Here is a 20,084-nt window from a genome sequence, read left to right on the forward strand (position 1 = left end):
GAAATGAAAGACGGACACACTTTTAGGTAAGAGGCACACATGACTAATGGTAAGTGTACGGAAATGAAAAAGACATGGTCTAGAGAGAGTAAGGAAACCAAACTGAGCGAAATGGAAGGTGGAGAAGGGTAGAGCCATAAGCACAGAGAGGGTAAAAACAAAAGAGGCAGAATCCAGAGAGCCAGGCAAAGGAGTGTAGCTATTTGCCTCGTGGGACTACCAACAACTACGCATCCTTCTTACACGGAGGGAATCAGCACAGGCATAGGGAGGGCTCTACCTCCCATAATGAGGATGTAAGTGGGCAAATGGTCACTTTGCCAGCAGCCTGGCAGCCAGCGCAAGGGGAAATAACCACAGGTCAGCTAATTCATGCTTGGGTCTAAAGGGATTAATGCAATGGCCAGGAATTCATTCCTGACTCCTGTAGAGGAGGAGAGTCTAGCAGTAGAGCAGCAAGTATCCAGGGACCACAGTGGCAAATTACAGTGGTAATAGCAATGGCACCACAAAGAGGCTGTGCATGATCTCAGCTGTGCCATGATGTTCCTGAGTTCTGCCTAGTATCCAAAGGCTAGTTCCTCAACCTTTCTTCTCAACATTTCTATGAGCTATCCAATATGCTTTTCAAAAATTCCTTTTCCACTTAAATTAGTCAGAGTTGGTTTTATTCAACTGGTACAAGGAGTTGTGACATGCTTTAGCAGGCATTGGAAAACAAGTGAATTAAGTCTCTGAGCACGGGACTGGCAGGAAGAAAGCCAAGGTCAGGAGCCAAGACATAGAAAGGACTAGGAAGTTTTTCATCAGAGAGGTAAAATAGATTATTCCAGTAATTTGGACATAAGAGGACAAGGACCTTGAATCGGGTGATGGCAAAAGGTGACTCTGAGACTTTTGGAAAGAAGAAAGGACAAGATAAGGCGAGAAGTCAAAAAGAGAAGACTGGGGCTGAGATAGAGATGATTAAAGATCTGATTCAATTTCCAGGATTATGAAAACATAATCCTCCTACACAGATGTTAGAAATTCCAGGGATTTAGGAGACTTGAGTCATTCTCAGTAACAGTTATTGGGCTGATTTAAAAACCTGATGAGGCCTGGCAGGGTGGCTCACACCTATAATCTCTTTGCACTTTGGGAGGCCAAGGTGGGTGGATCACTTGAAGTCAGGAGTTCGAGATCAGCCTGGCCAACATGGTGAAACCCTGTCTCTATTAAAAATACAAAAATCAGCCAGGTTTGGTGGCAGGCGCCTATAATCCCAGCTACTTGGGAGGCTGAGGCAGAAGAATGACTTGAGTCCAAGAGGTGGAGGTTGCAGTGAGGTGAGATCATGCCACTGCACTCCAGCCTGGGTGACAGGGCAAGACTGTCTCAAAAAAAAAAAAAACCCTAAAAAAAAAAAAAAGATGATACATTAGGGAATCTGTATTTTATCATTCTGTGAAAATTTATGTGTGGTACTAGTAAGTAAACACTGTTACTCTTTACTACTCTCTTAGAGTTTAAAGTCAAAGAAGTTTCTCCTTCCTGGCAAACCACAGTGGCTATCAGTCTCATTTCTCAATGAAACTATGTAACACACTGTTTTCCTTTTTGCCTTACCTCCTGGGAGCAGCAAACCCTTCTTATCCTGGGAAGATCAGTAACTCACATTTATGAGGACCTCATGCTGTAGGTTCTATGTGAGATGCTTTATCTATATTATCACTAACCTCTATGACTCTGCAAAGTAGTGATACTACACGCAACATACAGCAGAGGAAGCAGGCAAATCACCTGACCAAAGTGACATAGCTGATTAAGTAGTAGAGCTAGAAAAACAACCATATCAGTTCTACTCTAAATACTCAATTTCTGGTACAATTTAGCTCTTTTTCCCTATACTTTCCCTTACTTCTAATAATCAAATTTTAAATCCTAGTCACTCAGTCACACAATTAATATTTATTAAGCACCTACTCTGTAGAGAAACAGTAAGTGTAAGGGTTGAGAACACAGACTACAGCTAGACTGTCTGGATTCAAATCCTAGTTCTCCTTCCTAGGCGGTGATTTGGGAAAGTTACTTAACACTTCTGTGCTTCAGTTTTCTAACTTGTAAAATGGGAATAATAACAATACTACTCTGTGGAGTTTTAAGAATTAATTAGCTAATACACATAAAGCACTTAAAACAGTGCTAGGTACATAGCAAGTCTATGTGAGTGTTTAGTTGCCACTATTTACTGCCAGGGATACAGTGAAGGGGTAGGGTAGAGAGGGCCAAAGAGAAAAAAGTAGTATCTAATTCCACTGACCTTCCACTCTAACATCCGTTGTGGGTAGCTTTTATTCTAACGTATCCTAAAGCTATTTGGAAGCAGATAAAAATAAACAACAGGTTACCCAGTCTACCCTGATGTGATTATTATGCACTGTATGCCAGTATCAAAATTTCATGTAACCCATAAATACATACACCTGCTATGCACCCACAAAAATAAAAAATTAAAAATGAAATAAATCTTTTGTCACAAATGTATCTTTTATAATCAGAAATGTCGGTAACCAATGTGTTTTAATTTTTGTCCTAAGACGCAATCCAAAGCTACAATCAGTAACACTATTTTAATTTATTTACATGATTTGCTAATAACCCCTTACAGAGACAACTAGCTTCTCTGTTTTCTAAAAGCTTCTAGGAAAGATCATAGGCCAATCTGCTCTAAACCACAATCACTTACTTATGGTCATCTTCATACCTGTATCCTCTGGGCAATGGTCTTGAGATCTATAGGCTCCTTAATTATTGCATAATAATCTGGATATTGCTGGAAGACAAAAAACCAGGCATGCTCAATAAGTTAAACTATTCAGCTAATGAAAAGAGAAGGAAGTACATTGACAATCTGTTGTTCAAACAACCAGTGAAGCAGCTTTGTGAGATTCAAGACTAAAGACATGGCTGTACAGCACATTTATTATATCAGAACCATAAAGAATTTAATCTTAAGAAGCTTCATGATCTATCCAACAGCATGACTTAGGAGTTAAAACTTGGTATTTTGAGTGTTATTATGCAACTAGCATACAATTTAATGTTTTAAAAAATTCTAGGCTGGGGCCGGGTGCGGTAGCTCACGCCTGCAATCCCAGCACTTTGGGAGGCCGAGGCGGGTGGTTCACGAGGTCAGGAGACTGAGCCCATCCTGGCTAATGTGGTGAAACCCTGTCTCTACTAAAAATAGAAAAAAAATTGGCTGGGCATGGTGGCATACAACTATAGTCCCAGCTACTCTGGAGGCTGAGGGAGGAGAATCGCTTGAACCCAAGAGGCAGAGGTTGCAGCGAGCCGAGATCATGCCACTGCACTCCAGCCTGGGCGGCAGAGCAAGACTCCATCTCAAAAAAAAAATAAATAATCTAAATTCGGCAAGGCGCGGTGGCTCACACCTGTAATCCCAGCACTTCGGGATGCTGAGGCAGCTGGATCACTTGAGGTCAGAAGTTCAAGACCAACCTGGCCAACATAGCGAAACCCTGTCTCCATTAAAAATACAAAAATTAGCCAGGCATGGTGGTGTGCGCCTGTAATCCCAGCTACTCAGGAGGCTAAGGCAGGGCAATCACTTGAGCGCAGGAGATGGAGGTTGCAGTGAGCCGAGATCACGCCATTGTACTCCAGCCTGTGCAACAGAGCAAGATTCCGTCTCAAAAAACAAACAAAAATTCTAAATTCACAGAATTATACAATTTTTCATTTAAGGTCCCAAGATATCTATGCCTAGAAATAAAGTAGAAGAAATGCTCTTTAGGAGTTTGTTACAAGCTCTTTTAATTTTGCAATCTAAATAACGTTATTATATAATATTCACATAAACTTTCATAAGGATCTGTAAGAAGTCAGGTTGCAAAATTTGTTAGCTTCATGTTTAACTTGATGCTTCTGCTTATTTCAGTCAAAGTAAGTTTTTTCAAAACAAAATACCTTTTGAATGAAACTTTGTTAAAGAAATGAAGCATGGCTGGGCATGGTGGCTCACGCCTGTAATCCCAGCACTTTGGGAGGCTGAGGTGGGTGGATCACCTGAAGTCAGGAGTTCGAGACTAGCCTGGCCAACATGGTGAAACCCCATCTCTACTAAAAATACAAAATTAGCCTGGTATGTTGGTGCATGCATGTAATCCCAGCTACTTGGGAGGCTGAGGCAGGAGAATCGCTTGAACCTGGGAGGTGGAGGTTGCAGTGAGCTGAGATTGCGCCATTGCACTCCAGCCTGGGCAAGAAGAGCAGAATTCTGTCTCAAAAAAAAAAAAGAAAGAAAGAAATGAAGCAAAATTCTGGTCAGGCATGGTGGCTCATGCCTGTAATCCCTGCACTTCGGGAGGCCGAGACGGGTAGATCACGAGGTCAGGAGTTCAAGACCAGCCAGGCCAATATGGTGAAACCCCGTCTCTACTAAAAATACAAAAATTAGCTGGGTGTGGTGGCGGGTGCCTGTAATCCCAGCTACTCAGGAGGCTGAGGCAGGAGAATCGCTTGAACCTGGAAGGCAGAGGTTGCAGTGGGCTGAGATCACGCCACTGCACTCCAGCCTGGGTGACAGAGCAAGACTGTCTTGAAAAAAGAAAAGAAATGAAGCAAAATTATTAGCAACTTCTGATTTATCAAATACTAGCTCATTCCAAGAAACTGAACATGTTGAGGAATGTCCTTGAAGCTTTCACAACAACCTAGAATCACTCACTGCCCTCAGGCTTTCCTACAGATTTTCTTCCTTGGAGGAAATAACTGAAGTTGCCCAAATATCAAAAGTTGGTCTTATCAGATGGGAGAGGTTCAGGGGAAGTCAGATTGTGCTCTCCCAACTCTTCCTACCTGTTCAAACCCTACTGAAGCCCATGCAGCAACAACAAAAGCAGAAAGCCACAGCCTTCACTCAGTTACTGGGCTGAACAGATTATCTCAGTGTTGTCTTATCTCATCTGTCCCCTAAGCTTACCACTACTTTCTTAACCCTACTCCTTCCTTTACTTGGATGAATCTCCATTGCTGCCCCTTCTCTTCACCAGTTCTACTTCTGAGAGAAAGTTCAGAGGACAAATTATGGCAAGGCCACCCAGCATGGAGTACAAAGTAACTCAAAGTCATCCAATCCCACAAATTCCCAATCTATCTCTCCCATGCAGCCAGCTTGCTTGGGACGGACTTACTAAGGAAAGGTGAGAACTGCCCTGCCCCTTCAGCTGTCAATCCTTGTTGTCTTTCAAACTGTCACACCCTGAGAGACCAATAGAAACCTGCTTTTCCCAACCAGCTCCTTCAAGGTGACCTTGAAGGGGGAATGGGGGGAATTAATTATTGATGTTTCATTGCCCCATATCACTGTTGTTGATTTGACCATCACTGATTATCTCCTGCAGGGTAAGAATAAATCTTGAGCGAAGACAGTACTTCTATTTTGTGTGTATGTGTGTGTGTGTGAATGAAAGTTGACAGAGAGCAAGACAGAGAAAAAGAGACAGGGTCTCTTTCTGTTGCCTAGGTTGGAGTGAAGTGGCATGATCACAGCTCACTGCGGCCTTGAACTCCTAGGCTCAAGTGATCCTCCAAACTCAGCCCCCCCAAATAGCTGTGACTACAGGTGCACACCACCATGACTAGCTAATTAAAAAAATTTTTTTTGTAGAGACAGAGTCTCAGCTATGTTGGCCTCTCAAAGCTCTGGGATTATAGGTGTGGGTCACTACACCTATCCTGTACTTCTTTTATAATTTTTTTTACTGTAATAAAATAAATTTCATGTAGTAACATGAAATTTGCCATTTTTAAGTGTACAGTTCTGTGGCATTAGGTACACTCACACTGCTGTGCAACTATCACCGACATCCACCTCCAGAACTTTTTAATCTTGCAAAATGGAAACTCTGTACATATTAAACAACTCCCCATTCCCTCCAGCCCCTGGCAACCACCATTCTAACTTTATGTCTCTAAGATTTTGAGTATTCTAGGTACCTCATATAAGAAATCATACAGTATTTGTCCTTTTGTGACTGGCTCATTTTGCTTAAAATAATGTCTTTAGAGTTCATCCATGTAGGATGTTTCAGAATTTCCTTCCTTTTTAACGCCAAATAATATGCCACTGTATGTATATGTCACATATACATTCATTCACTGATGGACACCTGAGTTGCTTCCATTTTTAGCTATTGTGAATAATGCTGCTATGAATATGGGTATACAAATATCTCTTCAATACCCTGCTTTCACTTTCTTTGGAGTATATATCTAAAGTGGAACTGCTGGATCATATGGTAATTCCATGTTTAATTCTCTAGAGAATCATCATACTGTTTTCTCCTTTTCTTAAAGTTTTAAGTCATATGACCAATATTAATAATTATATCTTTCTAGTAAGATTCACACATAGGACAGCAGTGGTCAGTTGCTTTATTTCTAATGTTGTAACTATCCTATAGCTAGTCAAGACACACCTTTAAATAACTAGTCTTGCCAATGACTGATGAGGAAAGCTGCATGCTACTCATCATTCAACAAGCATCTTGCATATCTATGACCACCCAGCATGGGGTACAAAGTAATCCAAAGTCATCCAATCCTTCGGATCGGGTTCCAGTTATAGACAGTAATACAAAGGTAAATTACAGCACAGTCACTGTCCTCAAGAAATTCAGGGAGTAGAAAAGAAGGCAGACAGAAAAGTAAATGATCACAATAGGGCTAAGTGCTACCATGGAGTACTTCTGAAAGTATATCCTTACCTAGAAATATGAGAATGCTGAGGCCATGAAAATGTTTGCAGTTTCATAGGCTAATGTGAGTCAAATCTATATGTTAATTATCTTTTGGGTGTAAAGGCATAAAGAATTCTGAAACTTTTTAAAGGTCTCGCTTGTCTAGAAAACCTCTTCTTTTTTCAGGCAGAAGAGTACCTAATTCGTTTTTCTTTTTTCAGCATCACCAGGAGATCAAAGAGAATTCAAAGGAGGAAGAACTCATTTATCTTCCTCTTACCCTGTCCCCTACACAAAGAGAAAGTTTCCACTCTTAAAAATGCAAGGTTTAGGCCGGGTGTAGTAGCTCATGTCTGTAATCCCAGCACTCTGGGAGGCTGAGGCAGGTGCAACACTTGAGGTCAGGAGTTTAAGATCAGCCTGGCCAACATGGTGAAAGCTTGTCTCTACTAAAAAATACAAAAATTAGCCAGGTGTGGTGGTGCATGCCTGTAATCCCAGCTACTTGGGAGGCTGAGGCAGGACAATCGCTTGAACTCGGGAGGCGGAGGTTGCAGTGAGCCAAGATCACGCCACTGCACTTCAGCCTGGGTGACAGAACGAGACTCCGTCTCAACAATTAATAAATAAATAAAAAAGATTTAGTTAAAGTGCTTATTTTATCAATGAAGAATTACCAATCTTGGAAACAACCCAATGTCCATTGACAGATGAATGAGTAAACAAAATGTAGTAAGGCACGGTGGCACAAGCCTGTATACCCAGCTACCTGGGAGGCTGAGGTGGGAGAATCGCTTGAGCCCAGCCTAGGCAACACAGCAAGACTCTATCTCTAAACAAAACAAAACACCCCAAAAAACTTATAAACAAAAGGTATTATATAGAAATAACAAAATGCTATTCGGTTCTAAAAAGGAGTGAAATTCTGATTCAGGCTACAATATAGATGAATCCTGAACATATGCTAAGTGAAATAAGCAGTCACAGGACAAATATTGAATGATTCTTCTTCTATGACGTACCTAGAATAGTCAAATTCATAGACAGAAAGCAGAATGGTGGCTGCCAGAAGCTGGGAGAAGAGGGGAGTGGACTTGGTGTTTAATGGGTATGGAGTTTTGGTTTTGTAAGACTAAAAAGTTCCAGATAGTGGTGATGGTTGCATAAAAATGTGAATGTACTTAATGCCACAGAACTGTACACTTAAAAATGGCTAAAATGATAAATTTTATGATACATATCCTTTACCACAATAAGAAACAAATAAAAATAATTACCAATCAAAAAACAAAAAACATAAAAATAAAAAAATAAAATCACAACCTTCTGATCATGTAAAATGATAGACCATATACATTTTGTGCTGCTGTGAGGAGGATCTCTTGGGGGCCTCCAACATCTTCCTTTTATTTATTTATTTTTTGAGATGGACTCCTGCTCTGTCACCCAGGCTGGAGTGCAATGGCATGATGTCAGCTCACTGTAACTTCCACCTCCCAGGTTCAAGCAATTCTCCTGCCTCAGCCTCCCGAGTAGGTGGGATTACAGGCATGCACCATCTCACCAGGGTAGATTTTATACTTTTACTAGGGATGGGTTTTCACCACATTGGCCAGGCTGGTCTCAAACTCCTGACCTCAGGTGATCTGCCTGTCTTGGCCTCCCAAAGTGCTGGGATTACAGGCGTGAGCCACTGTGCCTGGCCCAACATCTTCCTTTTTTTTTTTTTTTAATTTGAGACGGGGTTTCGCTCTTGTTGCCCAGGCTGGAGTGCAATGGCGCAATCTTGGCTCACCCACCGCAACCTCTGCCTCCAGGGTTCAAGCAATTCTCCTACCTCACCCTCCCGAGTAGCTGCGATTATAGGCATGCGCCACCACACCCAGCTAATTTTTTGTATTTTTAGTAGAGATGGGGTTTCTCCATGTTGATCAGGATGGTCTCGAACTCCCAACCTCAGGTGATCCACCTGCCTCGGCCTCCCAAAGTGCTGGGATTACAGGCATGAGCCACCACACCCGGCCCAACATCTTCCTTTTAAACTTACTTTATTTATCAGTAATTAATACAATTCTTGAAGTACTAAAAACAAAACACTGACATGTACTTGTTTTTAACTGCATCACTTACCACTTTAGAAGGCAGTTTCTGAAAAAGTTCGCTAATGAGACGTCCTGATGGATTTGTAGCTACAACTATGGCTTCAAGAAGCTGCTCCAGGATCTCCTTCAAGTAAGCTGGAGAAGACTGGTAATGTGGAGAAAAAAGTACTTTGTAAGAGAAATAATAAAATGCTGAATATTACATAGCTTCTAAAATTGTAGAGCTAATTCAAAACAGCAACTTTTTTTATTTTTGAGATGGAGAGGCTGGAGTACAGTGGCACAATTTCAGCTCACTGCAACCTCCACCTCCTGGGTTTAAGTAATTCTCCTGCCTCAGCCTCCCGAGTAGCTGGGATTATAGGCATGTGCCACCAGGCCCAGCTAAATTTTATTTTTTTAGTAGAGACGGGGTTTCACTATGTTGGCCAGGCTGGTCTCGAACTCCTCACCTCATGTCTGCCCACTTCGGCCTCTCAAAGTGCTGGGATTACAGGCATGAACCACTGTGCCTGGCCAAAGAAAGCAACTCCTAAGCAGTACTTATTTTAACTCCAAATTTCAAGAATACCCCATAATGTTCTGATGCTGGACATAGGCATTGTATCCCTAGAACAACCTATATGAACCTAATGAGGTGCCTTATATTACTTTTGCAATGAAATCCCTTGTACTAGGTCCTTCTACTGAACCTTTTTCTACAGTAAATATTGCAATGGCAAAGTTTAAGTGCTACAAATGTGAAATGAGCAACTGAGCAGGAGAAAGCATGTCCCATAATAGTTCATTTCTATATCTGCTGTTCACATCTATTGAAGTCTTACAGGACAATGACTACTTACATAGAGTTGGGACTACATACTTTTAACCACGGGGTGCTCTACCAAGTCTAACTGAATTCAAATTAAGTCAAAACTAAACAGCGATTAAGTAAATCAATGTACACCATTTCTGTTCTTTAGACTCACTGGTTTATACCTAGCTTAGTCACTGTTTCAACATAGGAAGTATATGCCCCAAAGAGTACTTGACCAGGGAGGGTCCAAGTCTGAAGCAAGTTTCTAGAATAAGCAATGGAATGTCTCAGTCAAGGATTAAATTATGCTTCTAGTCCAAATCATTTTTTGTACATATAAAATAAAGAGTAATTTTTTTTCTGGTTTAAATCATAAAAGTACTGGTATTGTGTCCTAATCCAACAGAAGCTCTTTTTATTTAGTATAGTCTCAATTTTAAGGTGCAACACTTTTTTTTCTCCCCACTCTGTTGCCCAGGTTGGAGTGAAGTGGTGTGACCATGGCTCACTGCAGCCTCTAACTCCAGGGCTCAAGCAATCCTCCCACATCAGTTTTTCAAGTAGCTGGGACCACAGATGTGTACCACCATGCTTGGCTAATTTTTTTACTTTTTGTAGACATGGGCGTCTCACTACATTGCCCAGGCTGGTCTCAAACACTTGGGCTCAAGTGATCCTCCAGTCTCAGCTTCCTAAAGTTGTTGGGATTGCAGGCGTGAGCCACCGCACCAGACCCAAGAAAATCATTCTTGATTTAAAAATTAGAAACCTGAAAATTTCTTCTCCCTCCATGAGAATCATTGAGTTATAAAGAGTCTTGGGGTCTGGCATGGTGGCTCATGCCTGTAATCCCAAGCACTTTGGGAAGGTGAAGTGGGAGGATCACCTGAGGTCAAGAGTTCGAGACCAGTCTGGCCAACATGGTGAAACCTCACCTATACTAAAAATACAAAAATTAGCTGGTGTGGTGACAGGCATCTGCAATCGCAGCTACTCAGGAGGCTGAGGCAGAAGAATCGTTTGAACCCAAGAGGTGGAGGTTGCAGTGAGCTGTGATCGTGCCATTGCACTCCAGCCTGGGCCAAAGAGCAAGACACTGTCTCAAAAAAACAAAATTTGAAAGAGGCTTGGGAGGTATAAATGTGAATGTACAAGACCCTCCCAATTTCTCATCAATTATGCGTTACAGAAGTATGGGCAAGTCCTAAATACACGCATTTTAATCTTTTGACTAGAGCCCTGAAGGCCTACACTAAGGGTGGGGCCTCTGCAAGCAGTGTTCTACCGAAGAAAGCATGGGCTGCTTCTCCTGTATTCATATCAGAGAGTAAAATTCCAGGAAATTCCTATTTTTAGCCTTCTATTTAGTTCCAATCACTTAACTACTTAAAGAAATTGACAAGCTGCTGAGGAACTATATACATATATTTACATATCATATATAAAATATAAAATTTTATACATATAAAATATAGTATATACGAACTACATGTATATGTGTGTATATATATTTTGTGTATATCTATCTATCTATCTATCTACCTATATTTTTTTTAGACAGAGTCTCATTCTAAGACCCAGGCTAGAGTACAGTGGCATGATCTCAGCTCATTGCAACCTCTGCCTCCCGGGTTCAAGCGATTCTCCTGCCTCAGCCTCCCGAGTAGCAGGGATTACAGGTGCCCACCATCATGCCCAGCTGATTTTTGTATTTTTAGTAGAAATGGGGTTTCACCATGTTGGCCAGGCTGGTCTCAAACTCCTGACCTCAGGTGATCTGCCTGCCTTGGCCTCCCAAAGTGCTGGGATTACAGGGGTGAGCCATAGCACCTGACTAGGAACTGTATTTTGAGACTCTAAGAAGTAATTGTATTTTTGAGAAATTCACCCATCACTGCTTCTCTGTATTCCAGCAAAAGGCCTATGTAGATAAGTTACAGAAGAAAGGGGAATATTCTGCAATGTGCTTCTCACAATTTAGCTGTAGAAAAGAGTTGTGATCCCCTCTACTATTCTTTTTTCTCTTTTCAAACATGTCTTTTTATTTTCTGTCTTTCATTTTTTTTTGAGATGGAGTCTCATTCTGTCGCCCAGTCTGGAGTACAGTGGCGCCATCTCGGCTCACTGCACCCTCCACCTTCTGGGTTCAAGCGATTATCCTGCCTCAGCCTCCAGAGTAGCTGGGATTACAGGCATGTGCCACCTGCCTAGCTAATTTTTGTATTTTTGGTAGAGACGGGGTTTTACCATGTTGGCCAGGCTGTTCTTGAACTCCTAACCTCAAGTGATCCTCCCGCCTTGGCCTCCCAAAGTGCTGGGATTACAGGTGTGAGCCACCTCGCCTGGCCATGAAGCATGTGTCTTTATTTAGTAAATATTTATCAGCACCTACATGTCAGGTATAGTGTAGATATGAGGAATAAATGAACAAAAAGATACCTGCTTAGGAGCTATCATTCTACTTGGGGAAAGAGAGAAAAACATGTAAACTAGTATGTTATTTCACATATAGTGACATTATAAAAACTGAAGACAACCCTGTGATGACAGGGTGGGGTAGGGGCTGAAAAGGAGGAAGGCGGAGCAAACAATGGAGATAGGGTGGTCAGGAAAGTCCTGTCTCAGTAGACACCATTTTAGATGGTGTTAGAACAATAAAAAAGAGCCAGTCACGGGAAAAGTCAAAGGAAGCACTTTCTATGCAGAAGAACAACTGCAAAATTCCAGAGGCAGAAACACACCTGGGAGGTTCTAGGAACAGTAACTATTCTAACCTACAGAAATATTCCTCACTAAGGTGATTACATTCCAACTTCTAATCACAACACTGCCTTTCCTTACATGATGTCTCAATGTAGCAATACTGGACTAACCCTTGATAATATCAAGATTCTCTTTAAAACTGAGCAGGAAATATGCATTAATGTAAGTACAATTCATGAAAATTACCACACATGGCACACGTTGTCCAGGATGTCCTAGGATCCCTTAAAAATGGAGTGGGGCTCTCTGGCTGAATGTCCTTTTATCCTCCCAGTTACCAATACAATTGCACAGGAATTCTAGTTGCCCACAACAGCCCAGAGGGAATCACAAGCAGGGGCCCTCTCTGCCTTCCAAGAGCCCATCCATCACAAGTTCCAGCTACACACTTACTCCTTCAGTCACTGTGCCCTGATTGTCTTGCCCATCTTCATCATCATCTTCGTCATCTGCTTCTCCTTTCTGAACAAACTCATTTCTTGTTCGAAGGTACAAATCCCAGAGTTTGCAAGCGGCTTTATATTCAGGAGAATCTGGCTGTATGTTAGCAAAGAAAAAAAAAAAAACACTTTAGTAATGTATTGGAAATTAGTTGCTACTTTTAAAGCACCTGTTTCAGCAAAGACCAAAAATTCTGTTACAAATTTTAACATCCTCATGATTAAAACATATATGGGTCCAAATCCCGCTTCCAAAAAATTAAGTGTATGTTTTAAAGACATTCTGAAATCAAATTATTTAGGTCTTATCTCATTACAGAAAGACTTGAGGCAGAAGACAAATGATTTGCTAAATTAAAAGTAATTATGACCGGGCGCGGTGGCTCATGCCTGTAATCCCAGCACTTTGGGAGGCCAAGGCAGGTGGATCATGAGGTCAAGAGATCGAGACCATCCTGGCCAACATGGTGAAACCCCGTCTCTACTAAAAATACAAAAATTAGCTGGGCGTGGTGGTACGCACCTGTGGTCCCAGCTACTTGGGAGGCTGAGGCAGGAGAATCACTTGAACCAGAGAGGCAGAGGTTGCAGTGAGCTGAGATTGCGCCACTGCACTCCAGCCTGGTGACAGAGCAAGACTCTGTCTTAAAAAAAAAAAAAAAAAACACCAAAAAACCCAAAAAAACTAATTATTACTAATACACTAAGAAAGACAACTTAAAGGATAAGATTTGATTTAAAGGATAGAAGCTAATGACGGTTCTGATGTTATTAATACTTGTGGTTTGAAATTCTTTAATACCTTGTTTCAAAATGTCTGCTCATGAAGTATAGTGGGCATAATAAACTCTTGACTGAAATCTTCTAGTAAAAACAACGTTGGATGCAATGTTCAAAAAATAAAATAAAACTTTAAAAATGCATACATGGGATGCCAATAGGAAGTAAGGATGTTCACAAAATTAAAGGAGTAAAAGCAGGAAACCAGATGAAAACCCACAACACTTAAGTCAAATGTTCACTTTGAGGGCATTTATTTATGATAAAACCAAGCTTTCATTTCCAAGGCTTCTCTGGGCAGCGAGGAGGGAAGACAAAGGTCAGGGTCTACCAGAAGCTGGGAATCCAAAGGCCACGGCTGCACCATTAGTGGGAACTCAAATCAGTTTCTGTACTGCCAGGGAGCAAGGACGACTGCCCATCTCAACCTCTACCTATCTAAATTCATGCCTATCTCAAACCATGGCACTGAGAGGAGAGGAGAGGCATGAAACGAATCTCTGAGAACTCTTCATCGTAAAGTTAGCCTTAACAAAGACAGGCCAGTCATCCTGGACAAGAAACAAATCATTTCTGGATGAAACCAACTTCAATTTAATGCTCCAATCATCTCTACAGATAAAGTTCCAAGAAATATTGAGTCCATAGTAAAAAAATCATGAGGCACATAAGAATCAAAGAATCACGAGAAAGCTAGCAAAAATGACAGTGACAACAAATATATGTATTAGATATTGGAATTCAAATAATTAGATTATCAGAATAATCTACCATAGAATAAAAAACAGGTGTGTTAAAAATGTTTAAAAGTTGGGCATGGTGGCCAGGCGTGGTGGCTCACGCCTGTAATCCCAGCACTTTGGGAGGCTGAAGCAGGGGGATCATGGGGTCAGAAGATTAAGACCATCCTGGCTAACACAGTGAAACCTCATCTCTACTGAAAATACAAAAAAATTAGCTGGGTGTGGTGGTGGGTGCCTGTAGTCCCAGCTACTTGGGAGGCTGAGGCAGGAGAATAGCGTGAACCGGGGAGGCGGAGCTTGCAGTAAGCCGAGATAGCGCCACTGAACTCCAGCCTGGGTGACAAAGCCAGACTCCGTCTCAAAAAAAAAAAAAAAAAAAAGTTGGGCACGGTGGCGCACACCTGTAGTCCTAGCTACTTAGGTGGCTGAGGCAGGAGGATAACTTAAGCCCAGGAGTTTAAGGCTGCAGTGAGCTACAACTGTGCCTGTGAATAGCCAGTGCACTCCAGCCTGGGTGACAGAGCAAGACTTTCTCTCTTTAAAAAAATAAATAAATAAATAAAAAGTTTAAAGAAACAATGAGTTTGAAAACAATGAGCAAAGTCCTACAGACTCTAAAAAAGACGCTACTTCCTATATGTAGAAAAATTAAAATGCAAATACTAAATTTATATTTAACTAATTTAAGAGATTTCACCAAGAAAATTGAAAGAACTGAAAAAAAAAGATTATCTAAAAAGCAACACAGACGCTGGGCGCGGTGGCTCACGCCTGTAATCCCAGCACTTTGGGAGGCTGAGGCGAGTGGATCACCTGAGGTCGGGAGTTCAAGTCCAGCCTGGCCAACGTGGTGAAACCCTGTCTCTACTAAAATACAAAAATTAGCCGGGCGTGGTGGCAGGCGCCTGTAATCCCAGCTACTCAGGGGCTGAGGCAGGAGAATCGCTTCAACCCAGGAGGCAGAGGAAGTAGTGAGCCAAGATCACACCACTGCACTCCAGCCTGGGCATCAGAGCCAGACTCCATCACAAAAAAAAAAAGAAAAAAAAAGGAAACACAGACACAAAAGCAGGAAATATGAAAAGTTAAGAGAAATGGAGACCTGTGGGAAGTCTAATATGACACCCAATCAGAGTTACTACAAGAACAGGGCAAAGGCAAAATGCAAAGACATGGCTAAAAACTTTCCAAAGATGATGAGAAACACCAATCTAAGATTTATGAAGCATTACTACTCGCAAATTCTATAAAGATATCCACATCTAAATATATCACAATGAAACTACAAAATACAAAAGAGAAAAGGATACTAAAGACAGCCAGAAAAGACAGATAACCTTTAAAGGAACTACAATCATACTGGCGGATGACTTCTCAATAGCAAAATGGAATGAAGAATAAAGAAAGTAGTAATAATGAATGGTACTGACTCCACAAATCAATGTTATTATTATTATTGTTTTTAAAGACAGGATCTCACTGTTGCCCAGGCTGAAGTGCAGTGGCATGATCATAGCACATTACGGCCTTGAACTCTTGGGCTCAAATGATCCTTCCACCTCAGCCCCTCAAGTAGCTGGGACTACTGGTGCACGCCACCATGCTCAGCCAATTAAAACAATTTTTTTTTTTTTGTAGAGGTGGGGTCTTAGTACACTGCCTAGGCTGGTTTCACACTCTTGGCTTCAAGCAATCCTCCTGCCTCAACCTCCCAAAGCGCTGGGATTATAGGCATGAGCCATCATGCCTGGCTGGATAGTATTTTATGGCAGGGGTCCCCAACCCCCAGCCCACGAACAACTACCAGTCCATGGCCTGTTTGGAACCAGGCCGCACAGCAGGAGGTGAGCAGCAGGCAAGACAGCATTATCGCCTGAGCTCCTCCTGTCACATCAGCAGTGGCATTAGATTCTCATAGGAGTGTGAACCCTATTGTGAACTAAGCATGCAAGAGATCTAGGCTGTGAGCTCCTTATAAGAATCTAATGCCTGATGACATGAGAAGGAAGAGTTTCATCCTGACCCTGCCCCCTACATCCACTGCTGTCCATGGAAGAATTGTCTTCCACAAAACTGGTCCCTGGTGCCAAAAAGCTTGGGGACCACTGTTCTATCAGATTCAAAAATTGCCACAAAAGAACTAAAGTACACAGCACCAGCATTATAAATATGGAAAAGAGTGATCAGAGTTGAATTATTCTAAAGTCTTCGTATTGTTTGGAGGATTAAGATCCTGATTAGCTTCTGGCTTTGAATAAGTTAATTATGCATATTAAAACTTCTTAGATAAGAACTAAAAGATTATCTATAGATGTTACAATTTCCAAATTTTAGAGGTAATAAGAGGAAAAAAGTTTTGAAAAAAATGAAATCAAAAGAAGGCATAGAGAAAAAAATAACAAAATGCACTGAAGAGTGAAATAAACTGAGCAAGGTGGTGTGTACCTGCAGTCCTAGCTACCTGGTAGGCTGAGGTGGGATGACTGCTTAAGTCCAGGAGTTTGATTCTGGCCTCGGCAACTTAGTGAGACCTCATCTCTTAAAAATAAGGCCAGGCATGGTGGCTCACGCCTGTAATCCTAGCACTTTTGGGAGGCCGAGGCAGGCAGATCACCTGAGGTCAGGAGTTCAGGACCAGCCTGGCCAACATGGCAAAACCACGTAAAAATACAAAAATTAGCCAGGCATGATGGTGGGTGCCTATAATCCCAGCTACTCGGGAGGCTGAGGCAGGAGAATGGCGTGAACCTGGAAGGCAGAGCTTGCAGTGAGCCGAGATCGCGCCACTGCACTCCAGCCTGGGCAACAGAGCGAGACTCCATATAAAAAAAAAAAAAAAAAAAAAAAAGAAATGGCAAAGGGTCAAGTATAATTAACCTACTTTCTAACCAGAAAAAGAAGTATAAAGCAAGCTGGGCATGGTGGTTCATGCCTGTAATCCCAGCACTTGGGAGACCGAGGCGGGTCAATCGCTTGAGCCCAGGAGTTCAAGACTAGCCTGGGCAACACGGCGAAATCCCGTCTCTATCAAAAATACAAAAAATTAGCCATGTGTGATGGTGCGCACCTGTAGTCCCAGCTAATCAGGAGGCTAAGGTGGGAAGATTGCTTGAGCCCAGGAGACAAGGGCTGTAGTGAGCCAAGATCACACCACTGCACTCCAGCCTGGGCAACAAAGGAGATCGTGTCTCAAAAAAAAAAAAAAAAAAAAAAAAAAATTATAAAGCCAAAGTAATTAAGATAGAAATAGAACGGCCTAGTAACAGATAAACTGGCCTGTGGAACAGAATAAAAGGACAGAAACAGATCCATGAATACATGGAAATGATGACAGCAACGATTGCGAACAAATGCAGAGAGAATAGTGTTGGTTATACCTGTGGGAAAAAAATTGATTCCTACCTTATAAAAGACAAAAATCAATCCCAGCTGCATTTATTCCTACCTTATAAAAGACAAAAATCAATCCCAGCTGCATTAAAGGCTTATATGAAAGACAAAACTATAAAACTTTAAGAAAAGCATACTAATAGAAGAATATCTTGGGCAAGAGGAATCTCTGAAACAAGATACAAATAAACCCAATTTAAAGATTGATAAATTTGATTAAACTAAAATAAAACATTTCTGTTCATCAAAAAATACCATGAAAGGTGAAAAGATATGCACACAGTGGGAGAAGATATTTGAAACACACAAAATCAAATAAAAAAAATAAAAAAACTGAAACACATATAATCAAAAAAGGTTTACTATCCACAATAATTAAAAAATTTCTATGGCCAGGCATGGTTGCTCACGCCTGTTGTCCCAGCACTTTGGGAGGCCAAGGTGGGTGGATCACTTGAGGTCAGGAGTTCAAGACTAGCCTGGCCAACATGGTGAAACCCCATCTCTACTAAAAATACAAAAATTAGCCGGGCATGGTGGTGGGCACCTGTAATCCCAGCTACTCAGGAGGCTGAAGCAGGAGAATCACTTGAACCTGGGAAGAAGAGGTTGCAGTGAGCTGAGATCGTGCCACTGCACTCTAGCCTGGGCAATAGACTTTGCCTCAAAAAAAAAAAAAAAAAAAAAAAAAAATTTCTAAAGCCAGGAGTGGTGGCTCATGTCTGTAGTCCCAGCTACTCACGAGGCTGAGGCAGGAGGATCACTTGAGGCCAGGAGTTTGAGACCAGCCTGAGTAACATAGGGAGACTCTGTCTCTAAAAAGAAAAAGAAAAAAAAATTCCAGAAATATGAAAATGACTAACAAACCAAGAGAAAAATGGGCAAAAGATTTGAGCAGACAGAGAAATAAGAATAGTTCATAATCACATGAATGTGGGTTGGGCACAGTGGCTCACGCCCATAATCCCTGCACTTTGGGAGGCCAAGGCAGGCAGATTGCTTGAGCCCAGGAGTTCAAGACCAGCCTGGGCAACATGGTGAAACCCTGGTCTCTACAAAACATGCAAAAATTAGCTGGGCATGGTGGCACGTGCCTATAGTGCCAGCTACTCAGAAGGGTGAGGTGGGAGGATTGCTTGAACCTGGGAGGCGGAGGCTGCCATGAGCCAAGATCTCACCACTGCACTCCAGCCCGTGTAACAGAGCAAGACCCTGTCTCAAAAGATAATAAATTAAAATACGTAAATAAATAAGAAATAAAAATCATATGAATGTCCAGTCTCTTTACGAATAAGACAAATGCGAACTCAAGCCACAAAAAGAAACTACTACTCACCTGCCAGGTTTATAAATATTAAGAAGCCAATTATCAAATTGGTATCTTCCAATTGGTATCTTTCCAAATTTCATAATTTCTTACCTTATAATAGGCCTTTGCATTGTTAAAAAGAAGCTGGAAGTCAGCAGTCAGCAAATTAACATCATCATACTCTTCCATTTTTAGTTTCTGTTGGATTTTCATCAAGTCAATGGGCTGAGAAACCACTTCATAATAGTCTGGTTGATTTCTGTTATAATTTAAATTTTTTTAAAGGAGATTAATCTGAAGCTTACAAAAAGTTTTATTTCAAAACTATTTATGGTAATGTTCAACATTCCAAGTGACAGAGCATATTAGAATCTTTCATGGACTTTGAAGCTTACTTAAAAAAAAAAAAAAAAAGAAAAAAATCTGCAAAAAAAGAAAAAGAAAAGCAAGATGCACACTCATTCCCTTTTCAAAACATACGTTAATGATATAAAAACCTAAATTAACACCTGTGATGGTCTTTTATATGCTAAATGTTTAATGTTTAGGGCACCAACGCTAAACCCATGTCAATGGTATCCTTTATAAATGAAGATGACTTACCTTTCATAGTGCTCAAAAGTGTGAAAACAGAGATACGTCTCAATACTCTTTATAAACTTACAAAACAGATTCTTTCTTCAGTAAGTGACCACATAAATTTTTTCTGCCAAGTACTATCAAATGCCTATCATAAATGCTGCTACAATACCAATTACTAAAATTACAAGGGAGGAAGATGAGCCCTTGGCTTATGTAGCTTAACAAAGATGAATGGACATCAGATACATCTAAACACAACCAAACTCTTCGAAAAAAAAACCACGGGACTAAGAAATACAAAATTTGGCTTAGTGGTTATACCTTGCAGGAGAGGGGTAGTGAGGAACACACAAGAAACTTTGTAGGTAATTATAATGACAAAATTTCTTAAAATAATTAAGTAATTTCCTTCTTTAATTCCTTAAGTAATTTT

The 20,084-nt window shown here is 41.1% G+C and overlaps 1 protein-coding gene across 50 annotated transcripts in view; it reads right to left on the minus strand.

Moving 5' to 3' along the window:
* PBRM1 (polybromo 1) overlaps nucleotides 1–20,084 on the minus strand; it is a 139,098-nt gene that overhangs the window by 103,442 nt on the left and 15,572 nt on the right. For all 50 annotated transcript variants that reach the window (XM_054681971.2, XM_054681965.2, XM_054681953.2 and 47 more), the window contains 4 exons: nucleotides 19,181–19,328; nucleotides 12,801–12,944; nucleotides 8,877–8,993; nucleotides 2,747–2,815 (listed from right to left, as the gene is read on the minus strand). In XM_054681971.2, coding sequence (XP_054537946.1) covers nucleotides 2,747–2,815; nucleotides 8,877–8,993; nucleotides 12,801–12,944; nucleotides 19,181–19,328 — 478 coding nt within the window. The remainder of the gene's footprint in view (nucleotides 1–2,746; nucleotides 2,816–8,876; nucleotides 8,994–12,800; nucleotides 12,945–19,180; nucleotides 19,329–20,084) is intronic.

This window comes from Pan troglodytes, chromosome 2 (assembly GCF_028858775.2).
Source record: "Pan troglodytes isolate AG18354 chromosome 2, NHGRI_mPanTro3-v2.0_pri, whole genome shotgun sequence".
Taxonomy (NCBI): Eukaryota; Metazoa; Chordata; class Mammalia; order Primates; family Hominidae; genus Pan; species Pan troglodytes.